Here is a 27,631-nt window from a genome sequence, read left to right as displayed (position 1 = left end):
ACTGCTGTACGTTCAGTGGTTAGTACATATGCTTCAGAGAGGAATAAGGTTATTAGTTCTGCTTCAAGAAATGGTTGATGTCACTTCTGTGGATGTAAACTCAGACAGAAGGTGGGACTAAAGACGGGCTTCTCAGCTTCAGTGATGCTGCAAAGTTTTTTATACACATCTCAAGAGAGAACTTTAGTGTGTGTTTTCTCCTGCATTTCCCACTGCTGTGTAAAAGAGATAATCAAAGAGACAAACAACATGCACCTGATGCTCTGGGGCAGTCCCTGAGTCCTTAGCCTGATCTCTTGAATCTTCTCTCAGAAATACGTTCAGGGAAGCAGAATCCTTCTCCTTGGGGTGATGGAAGCAGAATCCTTCTCGTTGGGGTGATGATCCAGTGAAAAGCCCAGGATGCAAGCTGTTAGCAGAGTGTGGGGCGGTCCCCAGGCTGTGGGTGGGGGTGCAGCTGTGGCAATGTGCATTGCTCTGTGGTGACCCTGCCTCAGTGCTCTCCTGAGTGCCTGCACTCACTCCAGGAGTTGGCTGCCAGTGTTTGAAATACCTCGAGTAACTCTGAGGTTCCCTGTGAGAGGCTGTGGTGCATTGTTAGACTATGGAAGACAAAGCTCTCCTTTCAGTTGATAAAATCAGTCAGATAATGGGATTCTGACCTCATTGCACTAATTGCTGGGGAACAACTGTTCAAAAACGGGCCCCCTGCCCCCAGTCAGCTGAAGGCTTTTATAAGACAATTGGAGGGAATCTGTTGGAATTTAAGGTGGCTGTAGTTTAACTAGGCAGGGACAAAGGTGAGAATCTGTAGCAGTCATCCTGTCAGTGTTGGAAGCAGCACTGTGCTGCAGCTGAGTGCTGAAGGATGCTGTGTGTAGGGAAATGACCTCTTCATTCCTTGTTCTGGGCTGGCTGAGGAAGATTCTGTTTTCTTTTCTTATACTTCCTCAGGAAGCTGAGTGTTTTGGATATTGACTTTGATTATGTTGATTTTTTTTTTTAAGTGAATGATAAATATCACCCCCTATATACATAACAAACATAAGAAATTCTTATAAGAGTTTCAAATTCTGATCGTTCTGATAAGCACTTTTAATTCTTGTTCCCACAAGTGCAATCAAAATGTATTGATCCTGCATTTAACCTTTAGAACTTGGAATTTCAATAACATCCTACTGCTGAACTGGACTTCCCCAGAAATAATGGAAAATTAATTTTAGAAGCCAAATTGAAATGCAGCAAGATGGGTGAGGTGTATGTATGTCTGGTGTGTCATTCTGAAGAGGAACTCTCACTCTAAATATAATATTGCAGATAATACTATATGTAATATAGCATTATATACTATATAGAGAATAAATACAGTATTTTTCCCTTTTTTGACACAGCCCAATACTAGTTCTTCCTTCTCATTTTTTGTCTTGAATAAGAACACTGTCACAGTTGTTATGGCTTTTTCAGGATAAATAGGAATGCTTTTTGACATGAACATTTTATTGTAAGTATGGTGTACACAACATGAGACTGCAGGCTTGGAGCAAAGCTGGTGTTCTTTCTGTGGTTGAGTTTGTGATCTGACTGTTCCCTTCCTGTAGTTTGCCTGCTGTGGTTGAAAGAGCTCCTGTCAGACACCTTTCCTCTCCCCACTGTGCTCTGTGGAGAAGAGGAGCAATAAGCCCCCTGAGGTAGCAGAAGCAGCTCCTTCATCTTATTGTCCTTAGGACAGCTGTCAGTGCTGATCTGAAAAACCAGAGACGCTAAATGCAACTTAGTGCTTCCCACAGGAGGTTCCTCTTGTGTAGTCCAGAGGAAAATCTGGTTTGGGTAGTTAGCTAGATATTATTTTCTCTGAAAATGTAATAATTTCATTGACCTTTGTGAGGAATGTATGGGAATGGATGGCAGCTGTAGATAGTTAACACTTATATTTATTTATCAAAAATTACTGTTAAACTTTACTAAGAAATAACATGGTTTAAAAACTCATTTGACCTCACATATCAAAATTTGATTACCATTGAGGAAACAATTCCTTAAAATCTACCTTGTTGTTTGGAACACAATTCCCTTCCTATGAAAAGCAGTTGAATTAAAAAGGGAACAATGATTCCTCCAGTAAGTCCCCCTAGAGCTGGAAAGAAACATTGGGAGACTATTTTGGCTTGGATTTCAAGAATGTGTAGGAGCTCTGACCTTAGTGATGTGTAGAAATCTAAAAAGTGTTAATCTGCAAGAAACCTGCCCTTGGGAACTTGCATTATTTTAAGGTAGAATACTCATTTCTGTGGCTATTTTTTGAAGCTTTCCAAATGTAAACTAGAACTGTCTTCTCAAGCCTGTGGGTGGCTTCAATGCTGCTGCTGGCAACAGCTTTTTCACCTGCAGTGCAGGTAAACTGAGCAGTGCTATTTGCAGCATCACTGCATTGCTCAGTTCAGTAGCCAGTGGTTTTTTAGGTAGGTTTTTTCCTTCAGGATGCTTAAAAGGAAAGCATATTGTGTGTGTGTGCACACATACCCAGATATGTGTGAAAATGTAAAAGTTGGATGAGAAAGGCATGGTATCAAAAAAAAAAAACAGAACGTCACAAAACCCCTCAATAAAAACAACCAAACCAGCCCTTGAGAAGAAGGAAAGAAATATATTGAGGAGAAGAAAAAAATGTTGTTGTTTGAAGGACTCTTAAAAGCCCACAAAGGGAGCTTTCTGAAAAGATGTTTACTTTGAAATGTTTATTTCTCAGGGCAATTCCAAAGATGAAAGAGTTGAACAAGATTTGATGTTTCCAAGATTTGGGCAAGTTTCATAACTTCCATATTGATGAATTGCAATGTCATGTATGACTCTATCCTTTAAATAGTAATAAAACACCCAACCCACAAACAGATCCATTTCCCATATACAGAGCTAGGAATACTAATTGTCTCTAAAATGCTCTTTAGGATGAGCTTAAGGAAACTTTTCACTTTAATAAAGCAAAAGCCTCAAATAAATCACAGGAGTCATGATACCATCATTCTTTCTATTCTTTTTATTCTTAATATATGTGCTCAATTCTGGGCTCCTCAGTACAAAAAAGACCAGGAGCTGCTGGAGAGGGCCTAGCATTGGCCACAAAGTTAATGAAGGCTCTGGAGCATCTCTTACGAGGGAAAAACTGGATCTGTTTAGTCTGGAGAAGACTGAGAGGGGAATCTCATTAATGCATATAAATAATCTCCCAGGCAGGTGCCAAGAGGATGGTGCCAGACTCTTCAGTGGTGCCCAGCGACAGGCCAGGGAGCAATGGCCATAAATTAAACACAACAAGTTTCACCTCAGCATGAGGAAGAACTTCTTTCCATGGAGAGTGGCAGAGCACTGGGAGGGCTGCCCAGGGAGGGTGTGGGGTCTCCCTCTGTGGAGACATTCCAAACCCACCTGGATGGCTCCTGTGCCACCTGCTCCAGGTGACCCTGCCTTGGCAGGGGGGTTGGACTGGATGATCTCCAGAGGTCCCTTCCAGCCTTGAAAACTAAGTGGTTCTGTGTGATTTTGGGATGTAAAGTCATTGGTAATACAGATGTAGGAGTTTCCAATATTATCCACTTGCATTTCAAAGGTATTAAAAGGTCTCTGTTAAATTACTATAACTCTAGACTGGGGTATCACACTATTCTCCTATATTCCATGTTTGAGTGTTAGGCTGTATATATTTCTCAGTTCCTGCTGAGTCACCTTGATTTTCCTTAAATGAGTGGTGGATAGCATGAAAAATAGAACACTTTGGGTATGGCCTAAGAGCAGTATCACAGCAGGGACCTCAGCTGAGCAATGGCAGCACAGGCTCATTCTTCTGCCTCAGTTGTCAGTGCTAAGTGGGGTGAGTACCTTCACAGGTCTTCTTCAAGCTTCCCTTGGTCTTCTGTGAGTGAATGCAGTTCTTTACAGATCAGAAATGAACTCAAGTAAGCAGTTTGTGTCAAAGCCAACACTCACCTCAGACTGCCTTTGAACTGTTTTCACTGTTCTTGATTGGACTGTTTGGGCATGCAGAAAGAATGAAAATAACATATTACTTGCTTTGCTGTGTAACTAATGGATATTTGATGTATCCAAGTCTTGTGCATTTGAAATGGATGTATTAGTAAAATCCAGGGGAGGTGATAGCAATAGTGTGAACAAAGAAATGGAGAACAAAATGGAAAGACTGAGCTGCTGCAGAAAGGAGAAAGGCTCTAAAAATGGCAGCCTCAGACTGACTGAGCAGTGAGTGCCCTGTCCAGGTTTAGAAAGGCTGGCGAGTTTGTGAGGTTGGTTTGGGGTTTTTTTACATTTGTCTTGGGGTTTTTTTATGAAGTAGAAGTCTTCTCACAGTTCTCAGAAGCATGTTACATATGGAATTTATTTTTTTCTTACTCATAGCTTAGCTGTTATCTCGCCCTACTCCAACTCTGGGTTTGCCAGTTCTCCTAGATCGAGTGGGAGCAGTGCTGAGCTGGTTAAACAGGGTTTTATCAGTTTGTGTCATATCCAGAGCCATGGGTGCTGTTTGCCCTGTGCACTGAGCTCCGGCAGGGAGGCACAAGGACTCAGAGCCATGGAAATCAGGCACCCTGAGCCAGGGAGCTGGGGCTGTGCTGCTGACACAGGGCTGGACCTGCACAGCCCTGCCAGGGCAAGTGCAGTGAATGAGCAGGCTTAGCTTCTCTTGGTCATTGCAGGTAAAAATCAGGCTGCCTATTTCAATTGCTGTGTAAATTATACCTTTTACAGTCCTTTATTGGATTCCTGCTGCGCCTTCTTCTGAACAGGAGCTACTTGGAGCTTCTTGCTGTAGAAGTTTACTTGCAGAGATAGGTCTTCACTTGTTGATGAGATGTTTAGCCTGAAAAGCTCTTGCCAAAACTAAGACAGAATGAGAACATCAGAAATAAGGAAGAAAATCAGTATTCCTTAACCGTTTAGCAAGTAAAACTTTCTGTTTTGTTTCAAAGATGGCTTTGTGAGTGTAAATTGTTGCTGTTTTAGTATATATTTGGTCTGTGTTTAAAAAGCTGGAGAGAAATAATCTAATTCTGGGGTAGAGTAATAAATTTATAATGTAAAGGAGCAACATTTGATACTGAATTGAGGAGAATTACAGCTGTTTTAATTAAATATGTCACAGTTAAGTTGCAACAGCACTTTCAGGAGAAATGAACTCTGAAAGAACAGTAATGTGGCACATCCTGACCCTTGAGATTCAAGCACAAAATGCAGAGGAAAAATGCAGAGCTTTTTGACATTATGAGAAGAACTTGCTTTTTGAACCCAGTTGCAAGTTCTGATGTTCTGAAGTTGGATCAAGTTTTCAGAGGTGTTGTTTGTGAGAGTAAACACTCCTCCTGCTGTTCCTTGTGATGCAGGACTGGATTAAAAGTTTGGAGTACTTTTTGTTGTAGTGACTGAGTTACTGTAATTGAAACAAATAGAGAGCAAAGTAGATTTTCAAAAAATCAGTACCTCCATGTTGCAGGGATGTTTGTGTTCTGATTCTGTTCTTTAATTAGTGGATTGCATGCTTATGAGGGGGGTGGCTATGGAGCAAAACACAGGGACACTCCCTCTGGAAAGGTAGAAAATGCAGCAGCAGGATGTTCTCCATGCATTTCCTGCTGCCTTCCTGCCTGTTTCCAGGCCCTGGGCTCTGCTGGGTTTTCCTCCCTCATGCTATTTTGTCTTTCCAAATGTTTGCTTGTCGTGGCACACTAAGTAGTGCTCTTTCAAGCAGAAATGCAGGTATGTCAATATTGTCATAATGTTACTGTTTAATCTAGTTACCTTAGAGAGGACCTTGTAATTTCTGCAGTGCTACTGTTCACCAAAATAATTGGCCCACACTAAACTGCAGTCCATTAAATTTGACCTGTGTGCTTAATACAGTAGCACAGGTATTGTAATCTGTAGCTGGGTGTTCGTGGATTAGTGGTAATTTGCACGCAGTTGAAACAAGCAAAAGGAGAGTGTAGGTATAAATGTTAGAATATAAATACAGCTAATTTGACTACCTGCAATCTTAATGAGCAACCAAGAGGGCCTATATCACAAATGCTGCTGGTAATCCCTCCCTTGGAACTTTATAACTTCAAGCTCTGTAATCTATTTTGCCTGTTCTTCCCCCTACCCCCTTCCACAGGAGCACAGGAAGTTCAGCTGTGACATATAAAGGCAGGAAATGTGTAATGAATAAGCCAGGCCAACTTCTTCTGTAGCTATTCTATATGAATATTAATGCTACTTTTGAATGTAAGTTTCTGCTTGTGGTATTATACAGCTATTGAAAGTGAAGTCTAATATTTGAGTTTTTTTTTTTCTCCTTAGAGCACAACAATGGAAGAAACAGCTATATGGGAACAACACACGGTGACTCTTCACAGGGTGAGTTCATACAATTGGCTGTGTGTGCCTAGCGCAGGATACTGGTAGTTTTGGAAAACAATAGGAAAAAGCCAGATGTCAGGAAGTAAAAGGAGAGGAAACTGTCATATTCCCTTGTTTAAATTTAGAAGTGTTGTAAAAGCTCCATGTGATAGCTCTGTTTGTTTGTTGGGTTTCAGAGATAAGCCTGCCTACGAATAACCATGCTGGAAACAAAGCTTTAGATTACATCTGTACCAGCTGAAGGGAGGCAGAAATCTGTGTTCATTCATGGCAGTGCTGTAACTGTGCGTGAAAGTTTTCAAACTTTATTTGCAGGGGCATAAAACAATGTAGTTGCATATAAATAAATGTATTCAACACTGTCTTATTTACTTGCCACTTTAAGTGGCTGGAAGTAGTGGTTCTGGGTGGTCAGAATGTGTACCCTGCACAAAGGAATGTGTGCTGGGAACCAGTGAATAGCAAGACTGCTTTTGCATTTTAGACTGACTCCTCTTGTTTGAGTTAGTCCTGAATGAAATGGAGTTCTGATGCAGCTATCATGAAGCTGTGCAAGAGAGTCAGTAAGGAATTAATTGCTTAGGAAAGGTCAGAGCAGGGTGGGATGGCACTTCTGGCAGCAAGTTAGTATTAAAGCAGCCAAGGAATCATGGTCCAAATGCTGTATCCATCCCAAAAGCAGGGAGATTTGGAAGTGTTTTCTCAAGGGAGCAAATTAGATCATTTGCCTTCAGTTAATCATAGAATAAAGACATTTTAAAATTGTACCTTTGGTGGGATAAATGGACCTTGGACAAAAATGCGTGTAGGTCAGCTGGCAGATAAAATGTTAATTCTCTGTCAGACCTGTTAGCTGTTGATACTAAAGGCTTTAGTGTTGTTGATTCAATGTAACTGTTTGGGCAGGTGCCCTTTTGTAAAGGGAACAGTTACACTCAGTGTGACCTGGAGGCTGACAAAGTAGCCCATCTCTGGCTGCAGCCACATTGAAAGGAAACTGTAAGGAAAAATGGAAATGTGTAGTGATGCTCATCTAGGCTACTCTTTAAGCTTCCAACAGTTTTTAGGTCAACAAGTTTTTGAGCAAGAAGTGTTATTTCTATATATTATTAATTGCCCTTTATGCTTTCATCTTGAAGCTGTCCAGTCATCCCTGTAATCTCTATGAATTCATTTTTTGCTCATACTACTGATTAAATCAGTACTGCTTTATAGTTAAAACCAAACAAAAAATGCCATAGTAATACAAGGTTGGCTTGTAGGCTTGGTGATAGCTCATTTTCTCTTGAAGGGGACCTTTTCCTGGTCAATTGGAGCAGTAATGTCAGTGACACCAGAAGTGAGCCATTTAGTCCATGCACAAAGAAATAAGGAAATGCTAAAATACGATGTTACCTTGAACAAAATTTTAAATAACTGGTGGGATCCAGAGATCTCGTTTTTGGTTGCACTTGCAGAACAGCCAGAAGTTCTTTTATAGCATTGATGTGAAAGTATGATTTGATTATAATTTTGCTTATGATCTTCGTGTCAAAATTCTGCCAACTCTTCTGGTATGACTGTTTTGTTACCTAAGTAGCTCGTAGTTAGGTGTTGAAAGCTGATGATATGTACTGTTAATAACTACAATAGCATTAATTTAGTCAATTAAACAGTTATTTCCACCTGCCAGATAACAAAACCAAACCCCTTATGCTAATATTAAACAAATATGTGCTTAGAATTATCCTTAACACTGGGAAGAGGTTTACTGGTGAATTCCAACACTACTGTCAAAAGACTCATTAGAAAGTTTTTTGGGAAGTAGAGGCTGGAATTTTTCACCAAGATTTTTTGTTGCTTTTCTTTACCTCCCTTCCAGTTTCCTGGAGTGAAACTGCTACTTAACTCTTAAGAGATGGAGCCAGTGTCAGATTCAGTTCAAGTTTATTAGGTAGCTACAGTTTATCTTTTATTGAGAGGTCTTCTGGGTTTATATACTTAATTGCAAAGTGCTTGAAGGAGGAACCATGTCGTTTGTATATCCCATGGATTTTTTCCTACTTGGAGCTAACTTCTGTGAGTCTGTGGTAGATGTGTGTCCTTCCCCCAAAGCACAGAATCCAGGTATGTACCTACCTTTTTGCCTGTCCCACACTGCATTACTGTGGGAAAGTAGAATAGTACAGCTCTCTTTTTGTGGTTTTTTTTTTTTTCTACACCATCTGACAGGTGAAGTTCTGATACAAGGATTTATTTAATCCAGTTTTACCTAAGGTACATGTTAGTATCTTGTATAATCTGTAGTGATCAACATCTTGCTATGTCCAGGCATGTCTAGGAGCTAGGCTCAGCAGTTCTGATGATCAGTTGTCTCTCAAGATGATGATAGGCAGCAGGATAAAATGGAAAGTAGGTAGGCTAATTTTTACTAGAAGGTTTCTTATGTGACCTCATAAATTTTCAGAAGGATTTAGGATTTGATTTTTGAATTGAGAGTGTTTCTGAAGATGTTGGTTTATTTTATTAGAAACTCTTTATTTAACTTGTAGGCCCTTTTAACTGCTGTCTGTGTGTGACACTGCATTGTTTCAGGGCTTCTGGAAGAGAACATCAAAGTATGAAATGTAGTCATCTCCATACCGGTGATTTGATTTGCAGGTCTACTTTTAAAAGTAGTATGGCAAGCAGCAAGATAAGGTTTACAGTGAGTTTCTGCTGCCCTTAGCCTGATGTCTGTATTCCTTACCATAAGTGGAGAATTCTAAAAATATTTTTGTTTATGGTAAAGGAAAGGTAATATTTAAATGAAGTTTGACATAAATGTCTTTGCTATTATCTCTTTTCTCCCTTTCCTTCCCCACCCAAATATGGTGCAAACTAAGTTCTGGTTTTTAAAATAATGGAAAACTAAAAGTAGGAGTGTCACGAGAGGGGAAATATTACTGTTTTGAAAGGGTTTTTAGTAACATATTTGTGTAGGCTATTATATATTCTCTTTGACTTTAAAAAATAAAGTACTGAAAAAAACCCTCTCTCTGGTCACGAGTGGACATTTAAGATCCTCCTTCACGGCAGCAAGTTTCGCTTAATTCTTGCATCCCTGCCATGGTTGATCTGTGTGGGATGTATTTTGAAAATAAGTCCATTCATCCTCTAATGAATTAAAATGGATGTTAAAGAAGCAGTAAGGTGTGCCCTTCCCCAGTCCCCCACACTTAGATCAACTTCCTTCTTGGCAACAGTGTGGACTAACTGCTTCTGAACAGTGAATCTCCAAATTTGTATTTTAGTACTGTTCCTATTCACTGCTTACAGGCAAGTCTGAAACATCCTTTTATGAGCTCTGTTTTGGGAGGAAGTAGGAAACAGGTTGGTTTTGGGCAGTAATTAATGTCCAAAAAGCTGAACATCATGTGTCTTGCAGCCAGATGCAGACTGCCATGTTGCCTCTGCTGTCACAGTAAGGTTATGAAACTCCTTGCTAAAGCTGGGTCATGTTTGTTAAAAAGTCAGAAAAAGAGAAGGTGAATTCTGCCAGCATGAAGTGTGTGCTCTGTGAAATAGAGGGGTGAGATTGACCCAAACCTGCTCTTTTCTGTCCGGTGACTGCTGTTTTGCGGAGTTGAAAATTGCAGAATAAATTCTTGAGTAAAATCCAGCATTTAAATGGTAATATCCTCAAAATGTTTTCTGGGCAATGGTAAAAGAGCTAGATTGTTTGCAGACCAGTTATATTTAGAAAGCTTATTTCCCACCCTCGCTGCTTCCAGGCAGAAATGTAAGCATCATTGTTGTATCTTGAAATATCTAACAGGAATAACTTTTCAGAGGCATTGACCTTGCTGTAGTGGCAGGTCACCCTAGAGGGAAAAGATTGAAGCAAATTACTTTTGTTAAGATGCAGATGATTTGCAAGTGCTGACAAGGTTTTGATGTATTTAATGGTACAAGTGATCTTGGTATTATCCCTAAGAACTGAGCCTGCAGTCATACTACTGTGTGCTGCAGTCCTGTCAGTTCCTGAGCTGCTGAGGTCGAGCTGGGTAAATACCATAATGGGAAAACTCAAAGAAAGTGTTGCAGGAAGTGATATAGGGCTTGAGTCAGAGTTGCAGCTCAGTGCAATGGTTTGTTGTGCTTACTGAAGATTGAGGTCTTGCTGATGACCTCCTAAGGTCCAAGCCATAAAAATGCAAATGAGAACTCTAATCTCTTGGAAGAGACTGGGTAGTTACTCCAAAACTCTCTGCATTCTAGAAATGTTTATTTTTAATCTATCTCCTGTTACTGGATTGCATAACATTGATTGGTTCATTGATCCTGCCTTCTTTCAAAAACTTGTATTGTGTTAGGTATGGGAATGCAAATTGTGACCATTAGATATCAGAAAGTAAAAATATTTCTCTTGTTTTTATAGGCCCCTGGATTTGGATTTGGTATTGCAATATCTGGAGGAAGAGATAATCCTCACTTTCAGAGTGGTGAGACATCAATAGTTATTTCTGATGTGCTGAAAGGAGGCCCAGCAGAAGGACTGCTACAGTAAGTGCCAAACTATAGCTGGGTGCTGATTCAGGGGCATTCATCTTTGTCAGTAGTAGCTTAACCTCCCAGTTGTTATGGTCTCAAGTTGTCTGTCTGTAACTGTTGGTGTAGTAGGTTTGTAATACAGGCAGTTGGCTTGGGGGCACTTATTCACCAATAGTTTCTTTCTGGCATAAAGTATTTATAGTGTGCCTTGTGATGTTTTTCATTAGAGAAAATGACCGTGTTGCAATGGTTAATGGAGTTTCAATGGATAATGTGGAGCATGCGTTTGCTGTTCAGCAGCTGAGGAAAAGTGGGAAGAATGCCAAAATTGTAAGTGAATGTCTTGAAGATTTAAAGTTCCATAGTCATAGAGCAAAAGTGAAATAGTGTAATGTCTGCCATGAAATACAGGCATGATGCAAGGTACTTGAATAACACCTGTGTGATATGTCAGGTTTAAGTGATGATCATGGTATGTTTATCAAGTGGGTCACTCAAAATGTTTTTCAAATGTGAAGAATGATGGTTGCATAGTGTGGCACAGGATAATTCAGACTACTTTTCTTTATGGTAAAGTTCTCAGATTGCCAAATTGTGGCAAGTCAGCTTTGTTTAATATTTGTTTACTTTGTTGGATACAGTTTTACTGAGTTTTTCAAAGGCTGGTGTATGCTAAAGGACAAGCTGTCCAGGCACTAACAGTTCTTTTTGTGCTCAGTAAACACTTTGCCAAAATAAAGTATAATTACTTTAATTCCTATAATTTTGTAGGCTTATTCTAAGTGGTTGGTTTTTGAACTTTTGCAAACCAGAAAAGGGTCATCACTAACGGGCAGCTTTCTGTAGAAGTTTGGGGGTTATGTTACAAAAAATAGAACAAAAAATGCACAATGTTTAGAAGTTTCTTAATTAATGAAAACAGATTTCTAGTGCTTGTAGAAAAGCTTTTCTGCTGACACTTTTTTAGTGCATTTATGTGCTTTAATGCAGTTGCAGAGAAAGTGTGGTGTTTTGCATTTGTAGATTTGGCAGCAGTTCTTTAAAGCTTACAGAAAGCAATGTGTGGCAAGCTGTGCAGGGCTTTCAGTATCTTAAATATTTGGTGTGTGGATTTAGGATAAAAAAAGGTAATGAATGAAAACTTTATGGTAGAACTTGGTTTTGTTCTGCAATACATAGCAAACAAATCTCTGAACAAGGCTGGCTCATATTCTGGAACCAGCTGTCTGTGTTGTACAAACCAGCTTTGAACTTCCAGAGCGACTGCTCCCCTTCCTCCATGTCTTGCATAAACATTTTTTTGGAAGACCGGGAGACTTCAAAGTTGAGGAGAATCACTGTCAAGAGCATACTGAGAATGCACTAGATTACATGCTAGCAGAAAGGGGTTTTAGCAGTGCCAGAAACTGATTTTGTGGTTTTAAGCAAAGAGGGCATTCAAATATGCAGCTCTGAAGACAGAATATTGTGTTGTGCTACAAAGGCTGTTGATTGTTACCCTTTTGCCACTTGTGCAAAGACATTAAAAAGGACTAAAAGAGCTGTAAAAACAGCTTTCTAATAATCTGTATTGATAATAATAATAATAATAATCCTGTATTAATTGGACATCATTTTATAATGAGGATGCAACAATTCAGAGCATTCACCAATACATCTGCATGTTGTGAATGCTGGGATTAGCTTGACTTCTGTCATTAGTGCCACCATTAGCATTACCCAGCCAGAGGCTGATTGCTGCTGTTGGCTTGCAGACCATCCGAAGGATGAAGAAAATTCAGATCCCAGTGACTCGAGCGGAGCCTGACCCAGTGTCTGAGAACGAGGACGACAGCTACGACGAGGAGATCCGGGACCCCCGGAGCAGCCGCGGTGGCCCCAGCGCCGGCAGGAGGCACGAGAAGAGCTGGGTCAGAGAGCGCAGCGCCAGCAGGGACAGGAGCTTGTCTCCCAGGTCAGACAGGAGGTCTGTCACCTCCAGCCAGCCTGCCAAGCCCACCAAAGTCACACTGGTGAAATCCAGGAAAAATGAAGGTAACTTGTGTGGGCATCACTTGCTCAAACTTACTGGTTCCCTCAGTGTTGTGTTAAAGGCTGTGTGGGCTGAATGAGCAGTGCTGTGACCAGTTTGCCCATTTTACCAGTAGCTGGCTCAAAACTTAAAAAGTGCTATTGTATTTCTGGTTTGATTTTTTTCATATTCCAAAATCTGTGTGCTTAGTTAAGGGTAAAGTACTATATAGTGTAAGTAAATTCCAGCTACAGCCAACATCTGGTAGTCAGCAGCTACATACCTACACTTTAGCTGAGTCTTTAGTGGGTGTCTTGTTTGGAAGAAGAAAAATTGTAGGTAGCACCTCAGTTAAGCTGTTGAACAACAGCTCTGATTATAGGCAGTGTTAGAAAAAGAGACTGATATAATGGTAAAGCTATAACATATCCTGCTACAGCCCACTGTGTGCCAAGTTCACTCTCCTCTTTATGTTACCTGTGTAAATGCTGTATAAAGCAGTGTTGTAAATCTCCAGATACCTCCCTCTTTTCTACTGTAACTTCATCACTTCTCTTTTTTCTTTTATTATGTAGAGTATGGTCTGCGGTTGGCAAGTCACATATTTGTGAAAGAAATATCACAGGATAGCCTGGCAGCAAGAGATGGCAATATCCAGGAAGGAGATGTTGTACTGAAGGTACAGTGTATGGTGGTGATGGTTGTTTAAAGGCAAAACTCACTGATACAACTCTGCCTACAATTGGCTATGTCAGGAATGTGATTATAGTTAATAGAAGGCGTGTCACTCTTCATTAAATTATTTCAAAGATCAGATTTAACATGAATCAACTTCTCTTAGGAAACTAAAATTAGCAAGCCTTTTTGGTATTATTCCCTTAGTGTTTTTCAGACTAATAATGCCTACTGTAAATACATAATAAAGGCTATTGGAAAAGTATTGAAGCTTTGCTTCGTTTATAGGTAAAATGTTGTGGAACTGTGCTATTGTGCAACACTAAAACTTGCCTTCAGGTTAATTTTTTTGTTTGATTGGGCTTTTTTTAGAAATAAATATACCCAGGGGTTAATTTTTAATGTCCCAGCCCTGACAGTGTCCAAGGCAAGTGGCTGAGGCTTTAAGGATCCTGGCTTAGTGAGAGGTGTCCCTGACCATGCCAAGGTGGTTGGAACTGGATGGTCTTTGAGGTCCCTTCCAACTGAGGCTATTCTATTATTTTAATTCATATTAACAATTTTTTTTCAAGATAGTGCTGTGGATATGTTGGTGCAGAAAAATGGACCATTCTTTGCTCTGTTGAGTACAGCAGTGTTGGTTCAAAAAACATAACTAATCTTTTACAAGTTTTGTATTAGTGCTAGAAGCTTTAACTTTGAAAGTTGAAAAGAATTTTTTGTATTATGAAATATTTTGGGTCCTAATGGTCTTCCATTGTATTATGGTAATCTGATAAATATTTTCCCTACTTACAAGTATCATCAGATGGAACACCTCTCTTTTTGCTGGAAATTGACTGGGATTTTTTTTAGTAAGTTTATATCTGTTCTTTTTTTCCTGCTCTATTCCAGATAAACGGCACAGTGACAGAAAATATGTCCTTAGCAGATGCCAAAACATTAATAGAAAGGTCAAAAGGCAAATTGAAGATGGTTGTTCAGAGAGATGAACGAGCCACACTGTTGAATGTCCCTGATCTTTCTGACAGTATTCATTCTGCTAATGCTTCAGAAAGAGATGGTGAGTGTAAAAACTTGATTTCTAAAGAGGAAAGAACTCCCTATGTTGTCAATATGTGCAATACCTAAGTGGGATCAGAGGGTGGGGAGGAGAAAAGTTAGGAGTAAGATTTTAATATGGGTAATTTTTTGTTTGAATGTAATTGAAATCCACTCCTTCAAAACAGTGGAGAAAAAGATACAGTCCCTGTTCTTGTGGCTGTTCTTACAGGAATATTAAGTTTGGTTTTTGTGTAATAATAAGCATAGATTTAACATCTTCATAAAAATTCTCTGCAAAAGCTTATTCCCATTTAAGCAGGTCATGCCACCATTTAAATTACAATCATTTCATGAAAAAACAACTTTTATTTAACAGACATTTCAGAAATTCAGTCGCTGGCATCAGATCATTCCAACCGATCACATGACAGGCCCCGCCGCAGTCGTTCACGATCTCCTGACCAGAGGTCAGAGCCTTCAGACCATTCCAGACATTCTCCACAGCAGCCCAGCAACGGCAGGTGATGGCAGCATTGTATTATTTTTAAATCAACTATTTAATGTAACATATAAATTGTAGGAGTGCTTGGATTTATAAGGTGTAACAAATGTGAAGCAGAACTGTGGAGCAGTAATATGACATTCTTTGTCTCAAGAGATGCTGATAATAATGGTCTGAATATTTTAGACTTGAGGAGAAACTGAACCTTTCTTTAGTGTTACATCTTCTTTAAACATAATCATAGAGCATGGTTGTATGAATGACAATATAAGTTTGATAGTAATATATGTTATTGAGTAATGTGTAGTTGTATTTTGGTTCTAGAAAGCAGTTAGCTGCAAGTAGATTTGAGATGACCTGTAGCACAGTTCCTGTTGCATGTCCAGCCTGGGTAAACCTGCTGAAATCTTGTTTTGTTTAGGCATGGGGTTAGCTTATGTTTCTGAATACATTTAGTTCCTGCAAAACAAGGTGTATTTCACAGCAGGTTTAGCTTTTGCACTCTATTTTTAATATTTGAACTTGGTAATGGAACATTGATTATAATTATTTAGTACATAAGTCTAATTTGATATGAATTCAGAGAGAAGTAATGTACTGTATGGTTTGGAGTTTTTTATCCTGAAATATGAAACTTTAGTCCTGAATAACAAATCTGCCCAGTTTTGCATTTCCACAGTTTGGAAATAGACGTTCTAATTTACTGAAATAGCGTTTCAGTGTTGAATTTCAAATTCTATTAAATATTTGAATAAGAAAAGTTTCTTTTTTGACTGCTCATAATAAGATGGAGCAGAAATTAGAATTGATCTTTACAAATCTCAAATTCAGAGCGTCTATCTGAATATTTTTAGATGCTGTTCAAAAACTCTGAAAAACCAAATTGCAGCTGGCCATTTCATTAAAGATATGCCTGATTGCTTTTTAATAAAATTGGTTTGCCCAAGGGGAAAATAACATACCTTCAAGGCTTTTAGAGTCTTTTAAAGATCAATACAACAGCAAGAGAGATTGTACCTGCATGTACACCTGCTTGGGGTTATGGGTTACAGACATTTTCGCTTCTCTTACGTGTGCATTGTTCAGAGGGACCACAAGGCATGAAGGCTTGTATTCAAGTAGGAACCACATTCATTAAAACACTTAAAAGCAGGGTCCCAGAGCAGGGCTTTGATTGTGAAGGTTGTGAGATCTCTGTCATATTTCCAAACTGTATGTCTTGACATGCATTTCTAGTGCAGCCTGATAGGGCTTGTGGAGGGAGGAACAAAAATAAAAACCTGTTAGAACTATGGCTGCCTTAGCCTAGTGTTAGTGCTTTCCTGTCCTATTGCAGTGGCTTAGGTAGATGGTCACTTCCTCCCTGTAGGAAACTGTGCAAGAGTCAAACCTTCCCCGAGAGGGAACTTTGAAGTTATCTCAGCTCTGAATGCATCCGTTACATCTTCTGTAAGAGCAAGAGCTGCTTTGGCATGGCTTGACTTCCTTTGCAACATGTCCCTTTCAAGATCAGAAAATCTGGGCCCTGAGCCATGTAAGGAAAAACATGTTGAGAGCAACTTCTCTTTGAAATGGTTGTTTGTGCAAATTTAAATCTACTGTAAGATCAAATTAGTTGTTAACTACTTATTCTTTTCTGAATTTGCTGGAAAATCTGGAGGAAGAAAAAGGCTTGAGAAAGGGCTGAGGAAGAAATGTGCAAAAAGTCTTCCAACTAAGCTTAAGGAGGATGTTAAAAATGTATTGAAGATAATGAGTCTTTATTTAGCCACTGTTCTGCCAAGTGTTTGTATGTTAATGAGGAGGGAAGTTCCAGGGGAATCCTCTTAGTCCTTAGTCCTTGAGTACAGACTGACATTTCTTGGTTTGCACCAGAGTACAGAAATCTTCTAACAGATCTGCCTCAGTGTTGCTTTGGGGTCTGGCAGGGTCTTCAGTATTGTCCACCTTTCAGTATTCCTCACTGGTATTGTACATCAGGCTGCTTGCAATGTTCCTGGATACAGGGTTTCCAGAACAATTGCTGTTGGATCATTCTGTCAAGCATCAAATAGTGCTTTAGTTTTCTTAAGTCTAAAGAAAGTTCACAAATGTCTCTTGAACAGTCTTTTAAAAACTCAAATTCTAAAACATTTTGCTTTATTTACTAACAGAAAGGGCTAATATTGATTTGTAAAATCTATGAAGAGTTGTACTTAGAAAGTTAGAATGAGCAAAAGAGGTCCCTGCAGCTAAGCTGGAGACTCCCTCAGGACAAGTGTCACATATCCCTTCTTAGCTACCTGGTCTTACTGCTGGCACTAAGCAGCTGTTGAGCTGAGCAAGCTTTTGGTGTGACCCATCCCAAAGACTGACATTTAAAGCCAGGTGCTGCCAAACTTCCCAGGTGGTATCTCTGGGCTGCCCTTTACTAACTGAAAGAATTCCTGCTTGGGAACTCTGTCTCCTATGCTGACTTCCTCACCTAGATGTTGGAATAGCAAAAACATCCTCTGATATGTTTAACACTTCATCCTTAGCAAGAAGGATTTGGTAGCTTGAAGAAATCACTGTAGAGATGATCATTATTTGTGGAAGGACGAGGCTGACTTCTGTAATACCCTTGTCAATTTATATGTAGGGTGAGAGGTCGGTTGTTCTGTCCATTTTCAAAACAAGCTGAAGAACTAGAATTTAAGGTAAAAATCAGCCCTATTTTGAATGTCTTCAGGAAGATGCTACTTTGCTCTTACTCTTCTTATGCTAAAGAGTTTGAGATGTGCTAAAATGACATTTGGGAAGAGCCTGCAAGTTCATATTTTCCATAATTTTCTGTAGAGACAAACATTGTGTGTTGCAGATCATCTCTTGTTCTGCAGTAATAGCACTAACATGTAGCTGATTGTATTGTGTAATTTTAAAATGTTTCTGGTAAGCCCACTTTGAAAAAATGTCAGGGAGAGGAAGTGAGGTAAAGGGGGCCCTGACACAGCACAGATGTTAAACAATAGTGTCACAGTGCACACAGGGAACAACACTTCTGTCTCTTGGGAAGTGCAGCTGTCAGTTTTTAACAAATTTCCCTCACCTGGAACCAGTGGTGGCATCAAGTTGTTTCCTGTATCGGCTTGGAATGTGTAATATTCAGGGCTTACTGGAAAGTTTAAGCAAAATCAAGGAAAAAAATCTCCTCCCCTGCTTTTCTGATGTTTCCTTTTTGTTCTGTCAACTTTTGTCCATTTAAAATTTCATGTCTTAGGTAGACTAGACCTGACCTTTGCAGGCTTTTGAGCTGGCAGGGTGCATTTGCCTGCACCCATTGCAGCAGTCCAGGAGCCTGTGGCTTCAGATACTCACCTATTTTGTGCTGTGCCCTCAGTGCTTGTATTTTAGTTACTGTTCTTGAGAGCTTCCACATTTGCATTCTCTTGATGTGTACAGGAGTCAAAGCAGCATCAAATTACACTGGCTTTGGACTGTGTAGGGGAAATGTAAGATGAATTTTGTCTTTGTGTAGTAACTATAGTATTTTTTTGCCTTATTTTTAAAGCAAAGAAGCAGCTATTGTTACTTTAGAGTAATGCTCCTTTCAAATGTTAGGAGATGCTTAGAAACAGGTAGAGAGGGCTCAGGGGGAAATTTACTGTAGTGTCTGATTAACTAGTGCTCGTTATCCAGAAATCTTTGGGGAGTGGAATTAGTTGCAGCTTACAACATTACAGAACTTTTTTGTTTCTAGGACACTTAGCATGCATTTAAATAGCTAAATATATGTATCTGTTTTTAATAAACTATTTTATTAAATAGTTTATTAAAAACAGATACATATATTTAGCTATTTAAATATTTTCAAGGGAATGAGCAGTCCAGTCATGTTTTAGTCTGGTACATTCTAGCTTATGCACCTAAACTGGAAATCCAAAAGAGGAATAAGAAAATCTCTATCAGTCGTGTTTGGGAATGAAGTAGAAGGATAATGCTTACTTTTAATTTTGTTAGACATAGTGGTTTTAGCATCCTTTTAATCAACTGTGGGAGCCTCCAAAAGGGACTCTATCTGGAGAAAAAGAGGCAGGAATAAGGATTTTAAATAAGCTACTGTGCTTGTTTTTATCAATGACTTAGAACAAGATGGTTGTTTATAATGCAAGAGTGCTTCTCTTCACAGTTTGTTGTGGAGATTGGAGTACTTTCCTCTATTCTGTTTAGCTGCCTTCAGGCACATGGTTTTAAAACTGGCAGAGGAATGCACTGAGAAGTTGTAGTATGTCTTGGCTGAATAGCTAAGCATTGTTTCTCATATTTTAGACTTCATTTTGCTTCAGGAAAGCACATTCTACTTGTGTTTCAGTTTTTGTAATCTCTTTTATTCTCTACTGCATGTCTTGGATGAGCAGACTTGCTGGGATCTGTTTTCTGAAGTCATATTTCTGACTCTTGCAGCATTATTTCTGATGGGGATCTTAACAGTCTTAACTCTGTGGGACTTGATCCATTTGTGCTTTATGGGCAGGGATGCTCATTATTGCCCAGTAGCACCATCTAGCTGTTAGTAGTGCAGAACTTCCCTCTTTTTTCCCTCCAGTAGAGACCTCTCCTTTATGAGAGCAGATGGGTTTGCACCTGCTGACCAAGCCATTGTTATTCTTGAGAAAATACCTTTTCCCCCACTTCTTGGCAAGTTAGTCTGGTAGTCATATGAAAGGCTGCTATTTGTGTCTGTCTTATTTCAAATATCCTTTAAATCCTTGCTTATTTGCCAAGTCCCAGGAAGGACACTTTATTTTTCTAGCTCATTATTAATATTCATCTGCTCCAACCCTATTAAATTATGTAGTGTTCATCAGCTAGCAGTGTAGTGGTTAACATTTCAACATGCAGCACATGTTCGGTTCTGCTGTAGTACAGCTGGTAGCTGTAGCTCAGTACAACAATACAAGAATACCTGATCTTTTGAACTCAAGGAAGAGAAGTTACATTCTGTAGAATTTTCCTTGCTTTTATCATTTAAAAACAAGATAGCTTGTCCTAAACTCCTTCAGTTTGTTCTCCAAGTGTGTGTAAGAAATGCATAAGAAGCAACAAATTGTCTTCTGACTAAAATGTGTGGATGAGAAGCACTCCCCTCTTGTCATAGCTGTAAATTGAAGGCTTTATCCTCTGAGGAGATGAGAAATGAGGAACATATTTACATGGACCTTGGCAGGGCTTTGCAAGGATAAAAGGTGCCACACCAGCACTTGTGCTTCAGGGCAGCTGACACAGAAGGGAGCAGGTAAATTAGCTTGGTCACGGCAAAGCCCAAGAATTAAGCCTAAAAATCCATTATTTCTCTAGGAAGGGGTGAGGAAAAGACTATTGTAATGGATTTTCTTACTTTCTTCCCTTTGCTTCTCAATTCTTGATATATTTATCAATATACAGCACATGTGTGTGACCTGTGTGCTTGAAGCAGAGAGCTTGAAGCTTTAGAGTCTGTGTCCCATGTGCTACTGCTCTCTTAACTGCCATAACTAGGGAAGTCCTTTGTGCTATTAGGGACAAAACACTAAGATTTAGAAATGGTAACAACTGTTAATAATGTGATAGTCTGAGAACAAAACCTTCCTAAATAGTAATGGTGATCCCTTACCCTCAACCTGATGGATGAAAGTATTTATTCTCTAGTCTTAGTAGACTAAAGATCATAGAAGCAGTTCTGTATGCAGAGTGGAATCTTTTTTTCTAATGTAGTCATCGAAGCAGAGAAGATGAGAGAATAACTAAACCAGGAGCTGTCTCTACACCTGTAAAGAATGCAGATGATATTTCTAAAGCTGTGGAAGAGGTGACAGTTGAAAGAACTGAAAAGCAAACTCCGCCACTTCCAGGTAAAACCATTAAAATATTTTAATTATTTGTGTTGTTGAGAGTGGATGACCAGTGAAGACCTAATGCTCTTGCATGTTTGTGGAATGACTTTCAAGTCTTAAAACAGACCAAGTCCTAATTATTTTTATTTCTGGATACAAACAGTCTTTGTAACCATAATCTCATTTATATCCTAAGAGTTTTGGTCCTGAAAACCCACATTGTGGGTTCTGTCATTATATAGGGGTCAGATTTCAGTGTTTAAGGTTATAGTTATAAGTGATGGTTGTAAGGAGTTTTGTACTGATTTCTCAGACAATGTTAAAATCTGTCATTTCTTTTCTGAGTGTTCAGCAGTAAATGTGTTCTTATGGGTTACTGTAGCAGATTATATTTATAACAACGATGTATTTAAGCCAGTTTAGAGCTCCTGTTCCCAAGATACAACTCAGAACATGTCAAAATGCTTTGTTCATATAGCACTTAACTTCTGTCAAGGACAAAGAAGGCAGGTTAACAAATGCAGTACAGCTAATCAAACCAGACCAAAATCTCTTTCCTTTTTCCCAAAAGGAAAGGATAAGCTAAATGGCAGCAGATAAAAGCCAGATGGTGTAAGAAAGGAAAAAAAAACAAAACAAACAAAACAAAAGATGATACAGGACACTGTTCCGGGCGGGCTGGTACTTAGAAGATTTTTGTTTACAGAATGAGGCACTTCAGTGAAATTACAAGTGGAGAAAGGAGCTGTGCAGATGGTTTAGAGGGAGCTATTACTGAAAGGCTGGGTGCAATGAGAGAAAGCACATTCAAGCTTGAAAATACTTGAGGACCTAAGGGATGAGCAGTGACACTTCTGCATGTAGTAGTCAGTAGATTAGTGAAGAACTGGAAGGGGTCTGATGTTGATAGACTCTGAAAGATCTTGAAAATAAGGACAGTAAGTTTTCTGATACAGCAGCCATTATGAAAAAGATGGTCATAAGAGGTGACCTTTTACAGTAGTGTTATGAAGAGAGGCAAATGAAGTAATTTATATTTGCCAAGATGGAAAAGGATGTGGTAGTGAGATTAGAAAGATGAATTCTGCAATTCTGTAAGATACTGAAGATTAATAATTGGCATAATACCAATCCAGCCAGATAGGCAGCCCTTAAGATGGTTCTTAATCCAAAATAATGTACTGATAATTGGTCTGAGGGGCTAGCAAACCAGTGATAAATAGTTTGGGTTTTTGTAGGTTGGTGGGGAAGGAGAAATGTTCTGTTCTTGCATGAATGGAAAGAGGCGCATGGAAATACTTAGTTTGGGTGGGAGGAGTTGTAGGCCAGTACATAAAGCTAATATTTAAATTAATGTCTGCAGATAAAATTCACTTGCACAAGAGAAACTAAGATACAAAAGTGTAGCAAAGGACATGATCCATTAACAGCCTCGCAAAAGCTCTGGGGAAATGAGGAGCCTTCCAAGCCTGTAATGAAGACGTTAGAGAAATGGTTGGCAGAATCTGTGATGGTTTGCTGCTTAGACTGGGGGCAAGGACAAGATCACTGTCATACTTGATTGTGTCAAAGAAGGGTGGGAGGAAAGTATTTGTTGGGAGGGATCATCAGAGGCTCTGCCTAGGAAAGGTTCATTAGAGACTTAAAGGAAAATACTGTGTTACTGTATGGGAAGGACCAGAGTCACATTAGAAACAGGCATAATTACCCCATTGTTGCTTGAAATTCCCAATTTCAAACTAGTCTGTTCAGTGATTTGAGAGGAAGGTGGTGAAGTTCTTGTTAAGATCAGGAATATTAGACTAGTTCAAAGTCAGACTTGTTTGAAATCAAATCTTTTCCTGAGTGCAAAAATGCGCCTATAAATCCTTGTAACACAGCCAGGCCTTTATCAGAGAAGAGCCCCTGCTAGTGCTCGTTGCTGAGGGAAGCCTGCAGTGGCAGTTTCCTCACAGGAACTCCAGAGAAGCTCTGCAGCAAAGCCATAGTAAGTGCATAGCTCTAAGGATCCACCAGCTGGACCTCAGGCATGTAGAGTAGATTGAGGTTTTAAGGCATTTTCATTTCAAAAGTTGAATTCTTGAGTGAAGAGAACTAAAGGAAAATTAAGATGTTAGGTCAGAAAAATTAAGGTTAGAAACAGAAGGATTGAAAGTGGTCTTGGGAGCATGAAGCCTTCTAGTTCTCATCCTTTTGAAGTGTTCAGAATACCTAATGAAGTGCAGAGGAAGTTTGGGAATATTTACTGAAGCAGTTGTTAGGCCAGTAATCACACTGCATGATATGAGTGTCTTCTGCTGTGAGTTTTCTAGTATTTTATTTCTAAGTGGGGCAGAGGGAAGGCTAATGAAGAAGTCATTAAGTCATTAACTAAGTTAAACTTCACATTTTCATCTTTAAATGACCAAATGGACATTGGGAATCTCTGGTATTTTCATAGAACCAAAGCCAGTGTATGCACAAGGAGGTCAGCCAGATGTGGATTTACCAGTCAGTCCATCTGATGGTCCTTTACCCAATTCAACCCATGAAGATGGAATGCTTCGGTAACGTATCTCTGAACTCTCTTTGAACCTGCCTGCTTCTTAGCAAACCAAACTTTTATCCAGGGTAGTCAGTAACCTCTCTCTGTGCTCTCATATCATGTCCACTATTCTGTCCTGACCCTTCTGTTCACAAATAATAGGATTGAAGGCATGAGATCTATTTCTGAGCCTGGTAGGCATTTACACTGTGTTATTTACCATTGTAAAGTCTATTCATTTCTATGGAAATTAGCCCTTAAAATAGTCGACAAGTGAAAAGGATGTCCTGGGTTTGTTTCTCACTCCTCCTTTCCTGTCCCTATCTCCAAAGAGAGCAAAGTTACTGTAGTATATTCTTTACCTTTCATAGTAATTGGAGAGCAGTGAATAAAGGTTACTGCAGAATGTGCAATGTCCCAGCATGGAAATAAGTCTGCTTCAGCTGGGATCTCCTTTATGGGCATTAGTGTACTTGGGAATAGATTCTAGTTTGATTTGACCTCAAATTCATCTTGATCTCTTCAGAGCCAAAATAGATCTGTATGCCAGCAGAGCTCTTTAAAAGGAAGAATGTTTTTGGAAGAGAGTGTCAGTGTCTCACATAAACACTGAGTGTAAGACAGACAAACCATACTAAACATGTACATGCAGGTGGGTTTTTGGAGTGCTGCTATTGAGCATGTTGTAATGCTGCAGTTGATGAGCAGTTAATGGTATGTATAGCAAAATATCCACTAATTGACTAACAAGCAGATTACTTCTTTGCATGTTTCAAATTTACCAGGATATTTTGGGCTATTACAACAGTAAGTGGAATATTTTCTAAATTTCTAGGCCAAGCATGAAACTGGTAAAATTCAGAAAAGGAGATAGTGTGGGCTTGCGACTAGCAGGTGGCAATGACGTTGGCATATTTGTAGCTGGTGTTCTGGAAGACAGCCCTGCAGCAAAAGAAGGCTTAGAGGAAGGGGACCAGATTCTCAGGGTATGTCAGAACTTAACGTTACAAATGTTTTGTTGTACCAAACTCTGTTTTCCTTCTGTAGGATTGAATATTTTGCCTTCGTGGTTCATACACTTTCTTTTCTGTATGTTTTTATTAGATTATTTACTAGGAGCAAAATCTCTTTTTACTGTACTGTTGCTAGGAAGGTTAGTAAGTTTTTGATATTAAATTTTGTGGACTAATTCAGTTTATCAAGTTGTTTGATTTCATGCTGAGTGACTTAAGTTGTCAGAGTGCTTTGTGGGCTACTGATGTATATATAGGTGCTCCATAATGAGCATTAAATGAACAGCTACCTATTTTCCTGGAAGCTGTGCTTTTACTGAGAAATAAAGTGGGACTCTTTAGAGGTACAAGAGGCAGCCTGAGATATGTGCATTTGGTATGTATGAAATTGAGTAAGAAAATATCATAGGAATAGATTCAGATTTTCTGTTGTATTAATTAAATCTCTGTAATAATTTCATATGCTAATTCAAACTGATTGCTTCATTGATACCAGGTAAATAATGTAGACTTCACAAATATCATCAGAGAAGAAGCTGTCCTTTTTTTGCTTGATCTTCCTAAAGGCGAAGAGGTCACCATTTTGGCACAGAAGAAAAAAGATGGTAAATATTTGTATATTCCATTACCATGGAAATGATGTAGTAGACTGCTTAGAACAGCATTAAAAACTCTGGTGAACAATAACTAACTGCTGGCCTGCAGGAAATTGGCTCCTTAGACTATTGAGTCCTTTTGCCTTCAGGATAGGTGGCCACTGCAAATGGAGTGGAGACTGGTATGGTGCCAGTATACACACACCCACACCCCTAAACAAACAAACAAAATCCCAAAGCAAAAATGCCTCTTCAGAATAACCCCTACACCTAAGTAATGTCTTGGCATTATCCTTGGAGGAAGTAGAAGAGTCAGTGTGATTATGCCATTGAAAATGAGTGGTTATGCTGATGTGTTTGTACATACAAACTTCTCTCAAGATGAATTCCTTCCAGGGCAAATGAAGTAAGCTTGCACTTTGATCAAATTCTTGACTATAAAAGTTGAATTGATGTTAGTAGAGTTTACTATAAATAGTTGTGGTGCTTAAAATAGAGCAGCTCTGAGACATTAAGGCTTCTTGAAGTAATGCACATTTAGAACAAGGAGAATTAAGGTGAGGCATTGCTTTGTGTAATTCTTGTGAGCATTCTAACATCACTTGAACTTATATAACACTTGATGTTATGATTTCCTTCTTTCAGTTTATCGTCGCATTGTTGAGTCTGATGTAGGGGATTCTTTCTATATCAGAACTCATTTTGAGTATGAGAAGGAATCCCCTTATGGACTAAGTTTCAATAAAGGTGAAGTGTTCCGGGTGGTGGACACTCTGTACAATGGCAAACTGGGTTCATGGCTGGCCATTCGAATTGGGAAGAATCATAAGGAAGTGGAAAGAGGTATCATACCTAACAAAAACAGGTACGATCCTGCAATAGTTAAATTACTGTTTCAAACCCACAGCTTTAAATGGCATCTGTACCATGAATGACTGGACTTCTTGCAGGACACAAGTTTATAGAATTGGTTCAGTAAGAAACAGTGTAAAACATACTGAAGTAAAATATCTGTGGATTTGCTTTTGACTTGAATAAACCTTCTTTTCAATACAAGAGATAATACAAGGATATAATAAGTTTTAGAAATGTGATACCAGGCTCAGTAGTTGTCTTGTAGTTCATAATACAACAAGCAGTGGCAGTGGTTTTTTTGAGAGTGTGAGCTTGCTAGTCAGGCATTACTTCAGAAGCTGGCTTCTTGGTAACTGGGATTTGTTGTCACCTTAGAGCTGAGCAGCTGGCTAGTGTACAGTACACGCTTCCAAAGACAGCAGGAGGAGACCGAGCAGACTTTTGGAGATTCCGAGGCTTGCGGAGCTCAAAAAGAAATCTCCGGAAAAGCAGAGAGGATCTCTCTGCCCAACCTGTTCAGACCAAGTTTCCTGCCTATGAAAGAGTTGTTCTTCGGGAAGGTATGGCTTTACTCTTACTGCACAGTACAGCTTTGTGTGGTTTGGTTTGGAAAAGCCAGTTTGGGTAAATGTATCTTGTATTTGGTTTAAGCAATCAATATATCTTGACTTCTCTTTTTTCCTTCAATTCTAGCTGGGTTTCTCAGACCTGTAACCATTTTTGGTCCAATAGCTGATGTTGCACGGGAGAAACTTGCTAGAGAAGAACCAGATATCTTCCAAATTGCAAGTAGGTGTGAGATCAGGTTTCTCTGCAGTGAGGAAATAGCTTTCTTTGGGTAGATTGTTTCTACATTATTACTTCAGTTAATGTATTTAACAAGACATTGACAATGTAAAGGAACAGAATAAATGTAAGTTCTTCTACTACATTGCTGCTAATAATTCTCTTAAGACATATTAGTTCTATTTATAGCCACCTCAAATTTCATTTTAATTCTGTATCTCATCCTATTTTTAAGTGCTTTTGTAAAGATGTGATTTTTATGGCCATAATGGTGGGTAGACTTTCATGTATGATATGTAATCAGAAGTGTCTTCAAGCTGAATTGACAGCTTGAGCTATGAAATGGTTTGTTTTATCTTAATAAGGGAATGTAGAATATGTTGTAAACTTACAGTAGGTTTTTACTGTGTCCTCTTTACCAGAAAGTGAACCAAGAGATGCTGGTACTGACCAACGCAGTTCTGGCATTATTCGTCTCCACACTATAAAGCAGATAATTGATAGAGTAAGTCTTCTATTGTCACTGGACTTTTAATACAAGAAAAGTAAAACTGATAGCATGAAGTAAAGTGTTGGGTGTTTAAAATGTAGAATGGTAACTTACTGTGTTTGCTTTAAAAATAAATTTCTCATCTCTCTGTTGGTTAATAAGAAAAAACCTATCACCCTTCTTCTCTGTATTAATGACTGCAGCCTGAATGTGCTTCTAGGCTTTGTTCCAGAGGCTGTTGTCCTCTCTCCATTAAGGCTCTTTTAGGCTGTTTCCTCTTTCATTTAAAGCCATGGTGTGACATTATAGCTAGAAATGGTTACTTTATTTATGAAGTTGTTCGTTTTGCCCCACCCCGGTGTACAAATTGATCACTTGACATAATTA

The 27,631-nt window shown here is 39.1% G+C and overlaps 1 protein-coding gene across 7 annotated transcripts in view; it reads left to right on the top strand.

The window, feature by feature from the left end:
* TJP1 (tight junction protein 1) overlaps positions 1–27,631 on the top strand; it is a 158,692-nt gene that overhangs the window by 111,017 nt on the left and 20,044 nt on the right. For all 7 annotated transcript variants that reach the window (XM_054516195.1, XM_036389294.1, XM_054516194.1 and 4 more), the window contains 15 exons: positions 6,346–6,402; positions 10,805–10,929; positions 11,145–11,247; positions 12,672–12,951; positions 13,504–13,607; positions 14,498–14,666; positions 15,024–15,168; positions 20,862–20,998; positions 23,421–23,526; positions 24,340–24,490; positions 25,014–25,122; positions 25,759–25,978; positions 26,344–26,528; positions 26,662–26,757; positions 27,177–27,259. In XM_054516195.1, coding sequence (XP_054372170.1) covers positions 6,346–6,402; positions 10,805–10,929; positions 11,145–11,247; positions 12,672–12,951; positions 13,504–13,607; positions 14,498–14,666; positions 15,024–15,168; positions 20,862–20,998; positions 23,421–23,526; positions 24,340–24,490; positions 25,014–25,122; positions 25,759–25,978; positions 26,344–26,528; positions 26,662–26,757; positions 27,177–27,259 — 2,070 coding nt within the window. The remainder of the gene's footprint in view (positions 1–6,345; positions 6,403–10,804; positions 10,930–11,144; positions 11,248–12,671; positions 12,952–13,503; positions 13,608–14,497; positions 14,667–15,023; positions 15,169–20,861; positions 20,999–23,420; positions 23,527–24,339; positions 24,491–25,013; positions 25,123–25,758; positions 25,979–26,343; positions 26,529–26,661; positions 26,758–27,176; positions 27,260–27,631) is intronic.

The sequence above is a fragment of the Molothrus ater genome, chromosome 13 (assembly GCF_012460135.2).
Source record: "Molothrus ater isolate BHLD 08-10-18 breed brown headed cowbird chromosome 13, BPBGC_Mater_1.1, whole genome shotgun sequence".
Classification (NCBI taxonomy): domain Eukaryota; kingdom Metazoa; phylum Chordata; class Aves; order Passeriformes; family Icteridae; genus Molothrus; species Molothrus ater.
The sequence above is the reverse complement of the archived record's forward strand: the minus strand, read 5'-3'. Positions and strand labels throughout refer to the sequence as shown.